Source organism: Phyllobates terribilis, unplaced genomic scaffold (genome assembly GCF_046119375.1).
Source record: "Phyllobates terribilis strain yellow unplaced genomic scaffold, ASM4611937v1 Scaffold_11__3_contigs__length_659146591, whole genome shotgun sequence".
In the NCBI taxonomy this organism is placed as follows: domain Eukaryota; kingdom Metazoa; phylum Chordata; class Amphibia; order Anura; family Dendrobatidae; genus Phyllobates; species Phyllobates terribilis.
In genome coordinates, this window is record NW_027362771.1 from 280839829 (window position 1) to 280854017 (window position 14189).

At 40.1% G+C, this 14189-nt stretch overlaps 1 protein-coding gene across 8 annotated transcripts in view; it reads left to right on the forward strand.

Moving 5' to 3' along the window:
* The window catches only part of FRMD4A (FERM domain containing 4A), a 494181-nt gene extending 489326 nt beyond the window's left edge, over nt 1–4855 (forward strand). For 6 of the 8 annotated variants that reach the window (XM_073652365.1, XM_073652364.1, XM_073652360.1 and 3 more), the window contains one exon: nt 4307–4855. In XM_073652365.1, coding sequence (XP_073508466.1) covers nt 4307–4409 — 103 coding nt within the window. In that variant the 3' untranslated portion in view covers nt 4410–4855. Of the gene's footprint in view, nt 1–2961; nt 3034–4306 lie in introns of all 8 variants that reach the window. The other 2 variants (XM_073652361.1, XM_073652363.1) reach the window with 1 other exon arrangement.
* The last annotated feature ends 9334 nt before the right edge of the window (nt 4856–14189 follow it).

The window sequence follows — 14189 nt, forward strand, 5'->3', positions numbered from 1 at the left end:
ATACTGGCCCCCATATTACGCTCCATACAGGATACTGGCCCCCACATAATGCCCCACGCAGGCTGTTCCCGCCACATAATGCCCCATGCATGCTGTCCCCCCCCCCCCCCCCCATATAGGATGTCACCCCCCCTTATAATGCCCCATACAGGATGACACCCCCCCTCCCTTATAATGCCCCATGCAGGATGTCACACACCCCCCTCCCTTATAATGCCCCATGCAGGATGTCACAAACCCCCCCTCCCTTATAATGCCCCATGCAGGATGTCACACACCCCCCCTCCCTTATAATGCCCCATGCAGGATGTCACACACCCCCCACCTCACCCCCCTCCCTTATACTGCCACAGGCCTCCATACAATAAAAAAAACGTCAAATACTCACCTCACGTCTCACCTGCTGCCGCTGCTCTGGACTCCAGCATCGCCGGCCTCTGCGCTGTGACTGCTCAGGAGCGAGCGCGGTGTAAAGACGTCACCGCGCCCTCTGACCTGAGACATCACAGTGCAGCAGCCGCGGAGGATGCAGGAGCTGCTACGGAGGCACGGGGAAGGGTAAGTATCGTGCCGGGTGCCGGGGCCCTGAGCAAGCGGGGGGGAGCGGGCGCTGACACCGCTCTCCTCCGCTCACGGGTCCCATAGCGCGCGGGGTGCCCGACGGTGAGGGCCCCCCCGCCTGCTCAGGGCCCTGGCATTTGCCCGGGTGCTGACGTCGGCCCTGCGGGGGCCCTATGAGGAGACGCTCTCAGGGGGCCCCAACCGGCCGAGCCCCATACTGGAGTCAGGACAGTCATGCCCTGATGGCGGCCCTGCTGGAGGCTGGAGGGGCCCCCTCTCCCTCGGGGCCCCCGTTCAATGAACGGGCTGCACGGGTGGTAGGTCCGCCCCTGTGTGTGACAACACAGCTGTGAAGAAGACTAGTGTGTGAGGAACAGGCTGTTACTTACCACTGGTTATCATCCATTTACCCATAACCATATATGTTGAGGTTACTTTCGTTTAAAAAAAAGATTGAAATTGGATTAATACATTCCTAGGAGACCTCAGAGTATCATACACATCTTTTCAAGGCAGTTGGAGACTTTGCTGTACATTCAATTAGCCATAAATTGAATTTTTGGGAAAAATTCTGCAAAGCTGGTGAATTTGAATTTCTAAAGATTTGCTCATCTCTGATGCATAGTTTTTATCTTATGATAAATTATATCTATATAGCAGCACCTATTCGCTTGCAAAACACATTAGATACCTGTCGGCCAAATATTTGTCTGACTGCTATCGTACTTGTAGATAAAACTTGCCACTCAAAAAACGGCTACTCTCTGCTGCAGCATGTGCTGCCAATCCACAGCGTTACTACTTTCTTCATCTTTCACTACTGCAATCTGCATTACTGATGAAGGTCATGTGTTGACTGAAACATCTACATTTATGTTTTGGATTGCTTGCACTTAATAAATTACGGTACATCAATACCGAGTTTTTAGTGCCAAATTTTATCTATGATTATTTAGAGTTATTACGTTTTTCTTTACTTAGCTTCTTTTTTTCTTGCCATAATACAAATTCTAACAGTCTATTCAGTAGGACTATCAGCTGTGTATCCACTAGACTTCTGCACAACACAACTGATGGTCCCAACCCCATTTATAAGGCAAGAAATCCCACTTATTAAACCTGACAGGGCACACCTGTGAAGTGAAAACCATTTCCGGTGACTAACTCTTGAAGCTCATCAAGAGAATGCCAAGAGTGTGCAAAGCAGTCATCAAAGCAAAAGGTGGCTACTTTGAAGAACCTAGAATATAAGACATATTTTCAGTTGTTTCACACTTTTTTGTTAAGAATATAATTCTACATGTGTTAATTCATAGTTTTGATACCTTCAGTGTGAATGTACAATTTTCATAGTCATGAAAATACAGAAAAATATTTAAATGAGAAAATGTGTCCAAACTTTTGGTCTGTACTATATATATATATATATATATATATATATATATATATATATATATATATATATATATATATATATATATATATATATATATATATATATATATATATATAGTACAGACCAAAAGTTTAGACACACCTTCTCATTTAAAGATTTTTCTGTATTTTCGTGACTGAAAATTGTGCATTCAGACTGAAGGCATCAAAACTATGAATTAACACATGTGGAATTATATGCTTAACAAAAAAGTGAGAAACAACTGAAAATATGTCTTATATTCTAGGTTCTTCAAAGTAGCCACCTTTTGCTTTGATGACTGCTTTGTGCACTCTTGGCATTCTCTTGATGAGCTTCAAGAGGTAGGTATATATAATTTCCAACGATTTTGGTAAAAGAGGAAGAAGACATGTTGGTGTGCCTCAAGGGAAAAAAATGACCTCACTTCACCAAAAAGCCCCATTTAGACTAGAGATCATTGGAAATTACTTTGCAAAAATGGACTTTCCAGAATATTAATATTTTTGTAAATTCAAATACTGCTAAATAACTGCTCACAAAACTGTATGACTCAAGCTTATCGGCCCCCATACACCCCAGACTCAAGTCAGCTGAACCCGCCGTTGTTGGTGGCATCGTCCAAAAACCTATCATATTTAGAGGCCTCTCAGCTGTCCTGACGGATGATGGAGAAGGATCCGGTTTGTTGGATTTCGATGGCCAATACTTTTGTTCTCTGGGAGACTTTAAGCCATTGCAGCACCTCTTTTATAAAGAACACAGGAACGTTCAGCCGACCACTATCTAAGCTGTATAGGGGTAGTGGGGTGGTTCTAAGTCCATTCTCATTAAAACCTCCTATTTCTCAGTGATAAACTTTTTCATATTACTAATACTGCAAAATACTTTGCTCTTTCCTTTCCTAACGCTGCTAACATATTACTAAATGATGTCTGCTTTACTCTGTCTCTGCTTTCTTCCTTCCACTGCTTTCCTTTGCTCAGAGAAACAGCCGAAAACTCGCCCACTCAGGATGGGTCTGAGTCTTCAAGTCACCAAAGTACTGATGAATAGAGGTATTGTATAAACAACATTACCATGTGATCTGGTCCTGATGTGCATGGAAATCAATCACATTGTTCTGTATAAGGGCCGTGCTTCAGTCCATTGTACTCTGGTTCCATCACATGTAAAAACAAATGAGAAATGACAATTTTGGGCTGCATTAGTGCTTTCTTTCTAAAATATAAAGTTTCATGAAAAAGTAAGCACAAGTCTTCTATTTAAAGAGCAACCATCTTATTTTTTTCCCATTAATCAGTAGTACAAGTGAAGATAAGAAACTTTGTAATATATCTTATTACAGAAAAAAGTGCCTCTATCTCCTCCTGGATTAATTAGTTACCGTACTCTCAATTCATTGGTAAATGTTCTTCAGTGAAGACAGATTATTCCGCTCACTGATGGGTAAGAGGCCAGAAACCCTTATAAGTGTAAACCTTATTAATGAAGGGAGGGTGGGGGAGAATTGCCTCTAAAGCCCATCTTTCCCCTGCCATACTTGTATGGGGTGGCGATGGTTATAATACTGGCCAGGGGCCTATAGAATCTACTCCGGTCTGCCATTTTAGTACACTTATGAAGCATGTGGCTGGGCATCATGGGAGACTTATAATTGTATGATACACTGCACTACTGTACTATTTCAGTCTATTATAAAAGCTTAAATCACCACTCTCTTCCCAAAACAGAAATAGTAAAAAAAAAAAAATATAACATTTAGCATCACCACATGCATAATTGTCCGAACTAGTAGAATATAAATATTTATCCCATATGGTGAACACCGAAATGTAAAAAAAAAAAAAAAAAAAAGATCAAAATGGTATAATCATTTATTTTGGTCACATCACATACCAAACAAAAACAGTATAGAGGAATTTTAACCCCAAAATGGCATTATTAAAAACTATAGCCCCTTGAAAACTACAACTTGTCTTGCGAAAAAAAACAAGCCCTCATATAGCTATGACGATGTAAAAATAAAAAGTTATTGCTTTTGGAAGAAGAGAAGGAAAAATTGAAACAGCTAAAATAAAAAATGTCTGCTTCTTCGATGGGGTCATAACTTACATATTTACAAATAGTGAATCCATATCAAAATGTAAAATTCAAAATTTGGTCCTGCAATTCTACTACCCTGTGTAGTTTTGCACTGCTGGAAAGAATGAAATATCAAGTTGGCCTTATTCCCATAGGCAAAAGCTAAATTTTTGGCATATTTATGTTTTCTAGAAAAGAAAATGGTGTTGAATATGTTTTGACATTGTAATTTTTTTTCTTTTGAAGGACATACCACGACACTTGCTACCTAGATGCCGCCCTATATTCTGAATTAGCTGATGTCCAGTGGTACGGACAAGAAAAAGCCAAGCCTGGGACTCTTGTGTGAACCTATAATCGCAATGCCATTTGGAGATCACCTCACTGCCTCTCATTTGCCTTACCCAGATGCACTACCATCCCACACCAGCTTCAGCTTCAAGCACTTTTCATTTTGAAGCCTACAAGTGAGGAAAATCGGTGAAGCCCTGCTCCTGTAGTTACGACATTTCCTGGAGACCCACGTTGCGACTACTGACTATTGCGTGCCTCCTTACCTGTGTAAATTGACAAACTGTGAAGGACTCTTTCATACTCCACTGGAGTCATTTTGTACTGGTTGGGAATAAACTCATCACTGCTTAATCACTATTAATATCATTATATGGAAGTGGAAATATAACAATATGAAGATCTCATGTTTAGGCCAACAGAGCACTAGTAAAATTAACATTTTATTTTGCTTGGTATTTTAAACAAGAGGTGGGGGGTTGAGATTAAATTTTTCTATGTTCATGATGTTATTTCCTTTATTTTTTTAATAGGCTTACAAAATCGGCTAATTGTCCAAGAATTGTCTTCAGTTCAATTCTAACCAAAGATAAAACAGGAGGGTTGCAGGTTAGCTGCTACATATACCTTCATGCCACTGGTGCTGACATGACACACAGCAATGTGTTGCACTTAAAATGTCACTTGGTTTGTAGATGAAGCATACCAGTGTATTAAATGTACTATACTAGAAGGCTGATTAAGCGGTTACATGTACCAAACTTTTGGTACTGCAGATATAACTATTTTAAAACTAGTAATAAAATGACAACCAACTGTGATCGACCAGTTGTGTATTCTGAGAAATGTTCTCACTTTAATATCTAGACCCATTAATTCATGATTATACTGACCTGAAATTACTACATTGACATAGCACAGGTTAAAGGGTATTCTGTATCGGGAGTGGAGCAAGGCTGGTGATGTAATGTCTACATATACAGTATCTCCAGGGTTTTGTATAGCACTTGTCTTACTATAATGAACAAGCCTGATGCAAAGTACATGCCGCTCGCAAACAATACCTGGCAGATGTAACTTTACTAGCCCCACTCGCCTCTCTTGCTGAATTGAGCGGAGCCAGAATACCCTTTCAAACGTTGTTTTTTTTTTATATGATAAATGAACATGTCTCCAATAATTATTGCCTAATTCTAGAATATTTTTAACATTAATGCATTTTCTAAAAACAATACTTGATGCAGACAATTTAGATTGATGATAAATTAGATTAACATTTAACACCCTCCCATACAGGTTAGACTAAAGTTGGCCAAAACCACCGATATCCACGCGATCAGCTGGCAGTGTAATCCTTATGCGTGCCTCCCAACTCCGCTCAACAGATAATATTGGTGGAGAGAATGATCTGGCCTGATTTCCAATGACCAATCGTTTTGTTCTCTGGGAGATTAGCCACAGCCAGATGATATCGGCATCAGTTCTCTCAAAGAGAACACATGGCGCTCCTTTGTTTGGGGGAGTAGGGAGTGATAGCTGTCAGCCTTGCGGTTCTTCAGATGACCGCTATCTATTGTGTGGTGGGCTCTATGCTTACATTTATTAACTGATTGTGGATAGGCCTGAATGTCGGGTAATAATACTTCAGCTGACAATATGTGGACAGGTAGTTATAATTGCTGTCATCTGACACTTTGAACTCATGTGTTTGGTGTTACAAAGTATTATGATTTATGCCTCCATTCAATTATCCTACAGTAAGACCTTACTTTTTGGACATGTCTGCCTACATACCTAAATTTGGCAATAGACTACTTGCAATTTTAAAGTGGAACCTTTCATAAAGGTGTGTTGGTAGCATGGAATACATGGTCTAGCATTGCCTGATACTTCAAATAATATTTGTCATGTCTCAAATTTTTTACAAATAGAATTAGACCATGTGTTCTCCAAATCATGTACCAGATCTCACTATAAGTAGTCTGGTTGCTGACACTATTACTCAGGCATTGGCATCAGACATTGCAATGTTTTTTATTTTCTACACAAGAATAATTGTGCGGATATTTCCTGATGCAGAATTACAGGAATGAATGCCTGTGCGTCCAACAGTTCCCTGTGCCAAATATCCTGAATGAACTCCTGCACATCAGTCATACATTTATATTCTGCATATTGTGAATGCCTTGGAGCAGCCTATAGACTCCATGGTAGTAGGTCACCTACAATATGCACAAGTAATGATCAGTAAATCATGGGTACAACTCGTGATAACCAAACTCTTCATTCATGATTAACACTATTAGTCCTGACAAGAGCACATCTCCTATGGAAACATTCATAGGAATCATGACATGTATCAGTGTGAACACACACCATCAGTGGAAGTGCCCTTATACAAAAGAAGTCATATGGAACAAATGACCTTTCCTATTGCTGTCTGGTGCTATACTAGTTTTAAAAGATCCTCTGTGTCATTCCTGGTAGAAAGCACAATACAAGGAAAATTTGGTCTTAATCTAGTAAACCACAGAATTACAAGGAGATAAGTAAAATAGTAATCACAGAAGAGTGATCGTAAAGAGTTTTACATCGTGCTCATCACAATAACAAATGGATGTATGCGCTAAAAAAGTGATATAGGGTCAGAGTATTGTATCCTCTGTTGTCCCAAAGGTTATGACTAGGGTTGAGCGAGTATGTTCTGTCCGAGTATGCTCGGGCTGAGCTCCGAGTATTTACAGTTGCTCGGTGATATGGTTGAATCGCTCCCGTGTGCATGATTTGCAACTGTTTGACAGCTTTATTACATGTGAGGAATGTGTAAGAAATAGACATTCCTCTCATGTAATAAAACTGTCAAACAGTCGCAAATCATGCACACGGGAGCGATTCAAACATATCACTGAGCAGCTGTAAATACTCGGAGCTCGGCCCAAGCATACTCGCCGAAAGGGTTAACAGAACATACTCGCTCAACACTAGTTATGACATAAATAACTATAAACATCATTACATTATAACGATTATTCCATGCACATTTAGGCCAGATTAATAAGGAACCAAGAAACCTACCAGTGCAATATTACAAATATGACAGCCGGCACCAATACAGAGCCCGTGTCAGGGGTGCAGTTACATCCGCCACTGACTGAACCCACGCCCACACCGCCGCCATGACTGAAACCGGAACACTACCAGGGGGTAAAGTTTTTTCCCCGCAGAGTTCAGCTATGTGTGGGGGCCGGGCAGGTTAATAACGCCATTAACCTTCAGATTAACCCCATATATGCAGTTTAATAGCATTTTTTTCTGGTGACAGGTCCGCTTTAAGGCCGATATATAGGTCTAAAATAATTTTTAAAAATACCATACTGTAAAGTTTTAATACATTGCTTTTCACTGAAATTTTTTGCAGTTTTTTGTTTTTATTTAGCTAAAACCAGAAGTATATCATACACAGAAGAAAAGTAATAAAGGAAAGACTAGAGTCTTGTTGCACTCTCTCCATGCAGTCGTGGTACATTCACATGGGCATTGGAAAAAAAATAAAAACTATTGCAGATTTTGTAATAAATCCGCAGCAAAATCATTAGCGGTAAAACTACCCTCCAATCTGAGACTGAAAAATGACAATACATTTTTCAAGTATAGTCGCCATACTTGATGCCCTCTGTTTGACTCTTGTTGCCTCCTCCACTCAGGATGGTGTTACGTTTCTTTTGCCTCCTGCAGTGATAAGTCTACACCTTTTCTCCCTCTCCTGCCTTTCCTATCCCACAACACTAGGAAGGCAAGGGAGGTTTGGTTTAGACATTGCACTCCCCATGCCATTGTGGTGTCCATTATGAAAGAAGGAGGAACAGAACACCAATCTGGTATGAGGAGTCAGCGGGAGGCAAACTGAGGGCACCAGATAGGCTGAGCATACTTGAGAAATGTATAGTCACTTTTCAGTCCCAGGGTAGAAGGTTGCTTTAAAGCCCCCGTCACACTAAGCAAGATCGCTAGCGAGATCGCTGCTGAGTCACAAGTTTTGTGACGCAACAGCGACCTCAGCAGCGATCTCGCTACTTTTGACATGTACCAGCGACCAGGCCCCTGCTGTGAGATCGCTGGTCGTGTCGAAATGGCCTGGACCATTTTTTGATCGTTGAGGTCCTGCTGGGTAGCATGCATCGGTGTCTTTGACACCTTACCAAGGACCTCGTTGGCGACTCAGAACTGAGAAGTCGTCCCTCATCGAGGTCTGACTCGTCAGAGTAGCTGCTATGTGACAGGGTCCCAACGACCGCCGACATCGTTATACAGGTCGCCGTATCGTTACTGCATCGTTGGGAAGATCTGACTGTTTGACATCTCACCAGCGACCACATAGCGACGCAGCAACGATCCTGCCAGGTCGTATCGTGGTCGGGATCGCTGTAGCGTCCCTAAGTGTGACGGTACCTTAAGGCTCCTATGTACATTAGATAAGTTGGCCGAACCCACCAATTTTAGTGGGATCAGCTAACTATCTAAGCTGTATGAGGGCCTCCTACCTGTCCCACAATAGATTATGTTGGGGGGAGAGAAGGATCCTTTTGTTTGGCGCATATATATGTTGCTACCAGAGGAGTCAGACAGCTCCTTTCTCATAGAAAACACAAAGACTTGTCAAATCTGAGCATTCATGTGTATGAGAGAGTCGGGAGAGATAGCGGTCAGTCAACCGATCATCCAGTAAGCAGCTATCTAATGGGCATGGGGGCCTCTATATGCAGATTTCACTTTATACATCACAAAGGGTAAATCTGCAGTGAACATTTGCAGCAGAATTTGACATGCTGTGATTTTCAACTCTGTCCCATAAGTCAATATCCAAGTTTATTTAGTACAGACTTAAAGGGGTTCTATGGTTTCAGTTTGTTTAAAATTACAATCAATACACTGTGCTTTACTCTCCCTCCTTACTCGTGTCAAACTCTGGCAGCTGAGCTCACTGATTAGCTGCAGCGCTGTTGGCGTGTGGTCAGTACTGCAGACGATAACAGACCCTGGGAGTGTGAATGTTTTTTTTTTTTAACAAACTGCGCCTGGGAACAAGGGCTTTTCTGAAACTGGAAAACACCTTTAAGTCTGCACCGAATCAACTAAGAATATGACTTACGGCACGGACTGGTTTGGCACAAAAATAAAAGAAAATAGCCGTAAGTTAATACAGTCATGCCATAACTGAAATCAGAGTCCACAAGATTAATCTTAAAAGAAAATGACTGGTAAAATTATGCATTAACTTTTGAACAATATTCATAATATCAACAGTAATATTCTAATCAGTAAATATAAAAAAAATTCCACACTTGAATAAACATATAGAATTGTGCTAGGACGTATTAGTAATTAGTATTTTATTAATAATTTATTTACAATAGCTCATTGAACACCTGAATTACCTTGAAGACAATACTGTTACTGGGCACACATAATAACACTTACCTAGGCATAGTAGACTTCCTTTCAGAGATTTCCCGAATGACTTACCGACCGGCCTTTATATAATCTAAATGCTGGGAACAATAACTTGGAGAAGCCACATCCTAGAAATCTCACTGCTGTATAATTTTCCAATTCTTTCCAGGTAAGAGAAACACATTTGTATAAATATTCTGGTTTCCTTTATTATACTTGTACTATATATTTGCCATTTGAATTGGCAAGTTCCCCAGCTCTATTAGATGCGACAAAGGAACTGTGACATAGTAAAGTGATTATACAATTTTACTTCTTTAAAAGGGAAAGTGATGATGATCTTGACTTTTGGCATTGTAAGCAGCTTATTAAATCTATTTAATCTATTTAGCAGGTCCAGGCATTCATCTGAACTGATATATGCAGCGAGTGATAGGCAGGCTCATACATGACTACAAGCACTTAATCCATTCTTTATATACAATTTATCACATGCAATACATAACCGTATGCAAAACACAATATATAATGCAACCGTTAACTAGAAAGAGGTTTTCTGCTAGATGCCTCTTTTTCATTTGTCTTATTTGGCATGTTAGAGGGACGCACCTTGTCTAGTATCACTCTTATGTCTGGAGGACCACTAGCATACTTCTCTTTCTTTGGGTGCTGTATAATTCATCATGGTACTTGCAGTGGCAGCTTACCTCTGCAGTACTCACAGTGTAGAAAGGGTAGTCAAAACCCTGAGTTCATACATTGTTATTCTCAAAATCCCTTTTTTTCCAATATTTCCTAACTCAAGAGTATTATTTTAAAAGAGCAGTTCTGCATCCCTTACTTTGTTCCTGCCTGTGTAACATTAGCATTCTACTGGATGATTACAATGGGGCTATTGTTTTATATAAAAAGACTACCTGGTGTATACTATGCTGTAAGGCAAGTTATTTTTTCCTATGAGCAGTTGAGTGTTGGAAAATAGTATCCCAGATTTGATTTTTCTTCACCCAGTATTAGTTTTAGTTGGAAAAATAGCAAACCTCTTTTTTCAGGTGCTACCAAGATGACCAGTTAATGCTTAGTCAACTAGGTGTTAAGTTTTACATTTATTAATGTCAATAGTTTTAATACAAGTTGTGCAAAAAATGAACTTTAGTTTCACCCCTTAGAAGACAAGAGAGTCGGCTATGCTGCTTAATGTCTCTTGAGGGGTTAAATAATTTAGGTTGCGCCTAAACAAGATTATAGAGCATGTAAAATTTACTTCTTTTTTTTTATTCTGTTCAGCTGTAATCAATGAAAAAAATATGTATGTTGTAGAAAAGTTGCAGAGTTTTTCAAAAGAATTCTGCCATTAATTTATTCTTTTTGTATTAAGAATTTGTATAGTACCTTTACATTTTGCAAAACAGTGTTGTTGACACTTCCTTAATAAAGCATTTTTAAAATCATATGGTTTCTTTTTGGATTTTGAATGTCCCTTTAAAAGAGTAACAGTCATTTAAATTTTTATTTTATAAATCAATACAACACAAAAAAATAAGCTTTTGTAATACTGTATATCTTATAAAAGAAATTAGCTTCTTTCATCTCCTGGACTGATCCTTTCACTCTCAATTCTTGGGTAAAATCGGTATTCGGTGAATACAGACTTTCCCATCACCGAGATAGGAGATGACAGTTGGTGCTTTTAAAATGGATGTCAAGTAGCACGAGGCGGTAGCTGTGGGCGAGTAACTCATCTTCCACGCCCCTGCACACTGCATGAAAATGGGGGTCCTGACTGTGTGTGCTCTTGTTACCTGGGCAATACGTCTCTGCAGACTGAATGGTGCCGCTATATCGGGCAGGCCAGGACCAGGTGTTAAAGAACTGAGGGAGACCAAATTCCAAAAATAAACTTCTTTTTACGGAACCTGAACTTGATAAGAATTATGTACCTCAGATAATAGGCACACTTCTTCACAAATGTTTATTCCTTCATTAAGCAGTCATGGACACTTCTCGGTTACATGTGATGACACTTCATTTTTCTTATACGTTATACCCTTGCATCTCATGACAATCCAGCAAACGATTTTGGGAGTCTTCATCTTTCCCTGAGAGAGCCGCACGGGTCGACGTGTAATGTTATGGCTACTCTCAGTTCCCGACTGACTAATGAAGACCCAATTTCTTGAGGTACATTGGTATGGCTCCTCACTAGAACCTTGAAAGTCCACTGTTCTCCGTAGTAGAATTTAAGTCCCAATATGGAGACTATTGCTTTCTTCCAATTGAGCTTTTTTTAACCGGAGATAACTGTTCACTAACATCCTTCTGATTACAATTCCTTCACTGCTTTCAATCCTTTTTAAGTGGGCTTTCTACTTCACCTTGGGTTAAGTGCTGTACCATTTCCGTGGCCTTTCTGCCCTGGGTTCCAATCTGGCAAATGTCTTAATACATCCTGAGGACCAAAGAAACGTAACATCTGATGTCCTTTGGTCCTCCCTCTTCGTACACAACACACTATAACATGTCAGTCTGCCAACTGCCAGACCTTAGGTCTTTCTCTGATGAATGCTGGGCTCTATCTGACCCACTATCAGTAAGCTGTCTTCTGTCTTCGCATATAGCCCCTTCCATTCTGGGCTAGTCCCAACTATTAACTCTATCCATACCCAACTATGTGCATGCAAATTACTAAACAGACAAAATAATATTTAAAACTGGGCAATGTATTATATCACAACATCATATCTTCTAGGGGGATGTGGACAGCACCTCCACTTCCTTACATGGAGACAGGAGGTAGAGACAGACATGGATATTTTGATGTAAGTTCTCCTGAAATTACAATTTTCCATAGAACGTTATGAGCACCAAGTATGATCTCTATCTCAGTAATGGAAAAGTCTATTCACAGAGTACAGATTTTAGCCAAGACAGTGAAAGGTCAGTCCAGGAGGAGAAAGAAGCAGACTTCTCTATTGAAACATTGTACAAAGTTTCTTATTTTCACATGTAGATTTTTGGGAAAAAAAATTAAAACAATGGTTGCTCTTAGGCTGTGTGCTCAAGATGCGTTTTTTAAGCTTTTCCGCAGTGGCAAAAACGCTGCAGAAACGCTTAAAAAACATATGTTAGAAGGACTGCCATGGTCCCCAATGATAATCCGCATGTGCTGTGCACATGCTGCGGAAATTTCCGCTGCAGATTATCATTGTGGAAAAAAACGCAGAACTACCAATTATTTTGCGGAATTGCTGCGTTTTCGCCGCCATTGACTTGCATTGGAACGCATGGTTATGCATTACTGCATATGTAGATGCGGAATTCACGCGTTTCAATGTGCGGATGGTACCCAGGTGTGGAGGACAGGAGACTCTCCTCCGGACCTGGGTACCATTGAAACTGTGAAAAAAAGAATAAAATAAAAAAATAAATATTATACTTACCTTCTGACGGCCCCCGGTGCGCTCATCCTCTCAAGCCGGCAGATCGCGATGGACTGAAGGACCTGCACTGACTGCATAGTCATGTGACAGGTCACGCGACGCTGACGTCGGCAGGTCCTTCAGTGTACCGTGATCTCCCAGCAAGAGAGAATGGAGCGAAGAAAGATACCGGGGGCCATCAGAAGGTAAGTATAGATTTATTTTTTTATTTTTAAACATTCTTTTAACGGTCACAGTATATACATCCATTCCGATTGCATGGATTTATATAGTGTGCGCTGACTTTGATCTTGATAAAACACAGTGGACCTACACCAGCAGATGACATGGCTCCCCAAACCATCACTAATTGTGGAAACTTCACACTAGACCTCAAGCAGCTTGGATTGTGTGCCTCTCCACTCTTCCTCCAGACTCTGGAACCTTGAGTTCCAATGAAACTTGGAACTCTAGGACCTTGTGGAGTGTGTCAATGACTGCCTTCTGGACATCTGTCAAGTCAGCAGTCTTCCCCATGATTGTGGAGCCTACTGAAACAGACTAAGGAACCTTTTTAAACGCTTAGGAAGCCTTTGCCGGTGTTTTTTGTTAATGATTTTAATTTACTGAGATAATGACTTTTGTGTTTTCATTGGCTGTAAACCATAATCATCAACATTAACAGAAATAACTTTTGAAATAGATCACTCTGTTTGTAATGATATATAATAAATGAGTTTCACTTTTTGTATTGAAGAACTGAATAATAACTTTTTGATGATATTCTAATTTAGTGAGATGCACCTGTATGTAAAGCAAACCCATTTAGGTTTAAATTTTTACTTTTCCAAAAGGGTACTCCGGTTTGTATGATAATGCAGAACCAAAATACACTATTGCATTGCAATGTACAGTCAGTGGACAAATATCAACCCATAAAAACAAACAATAGACTAAAATCAATAAGT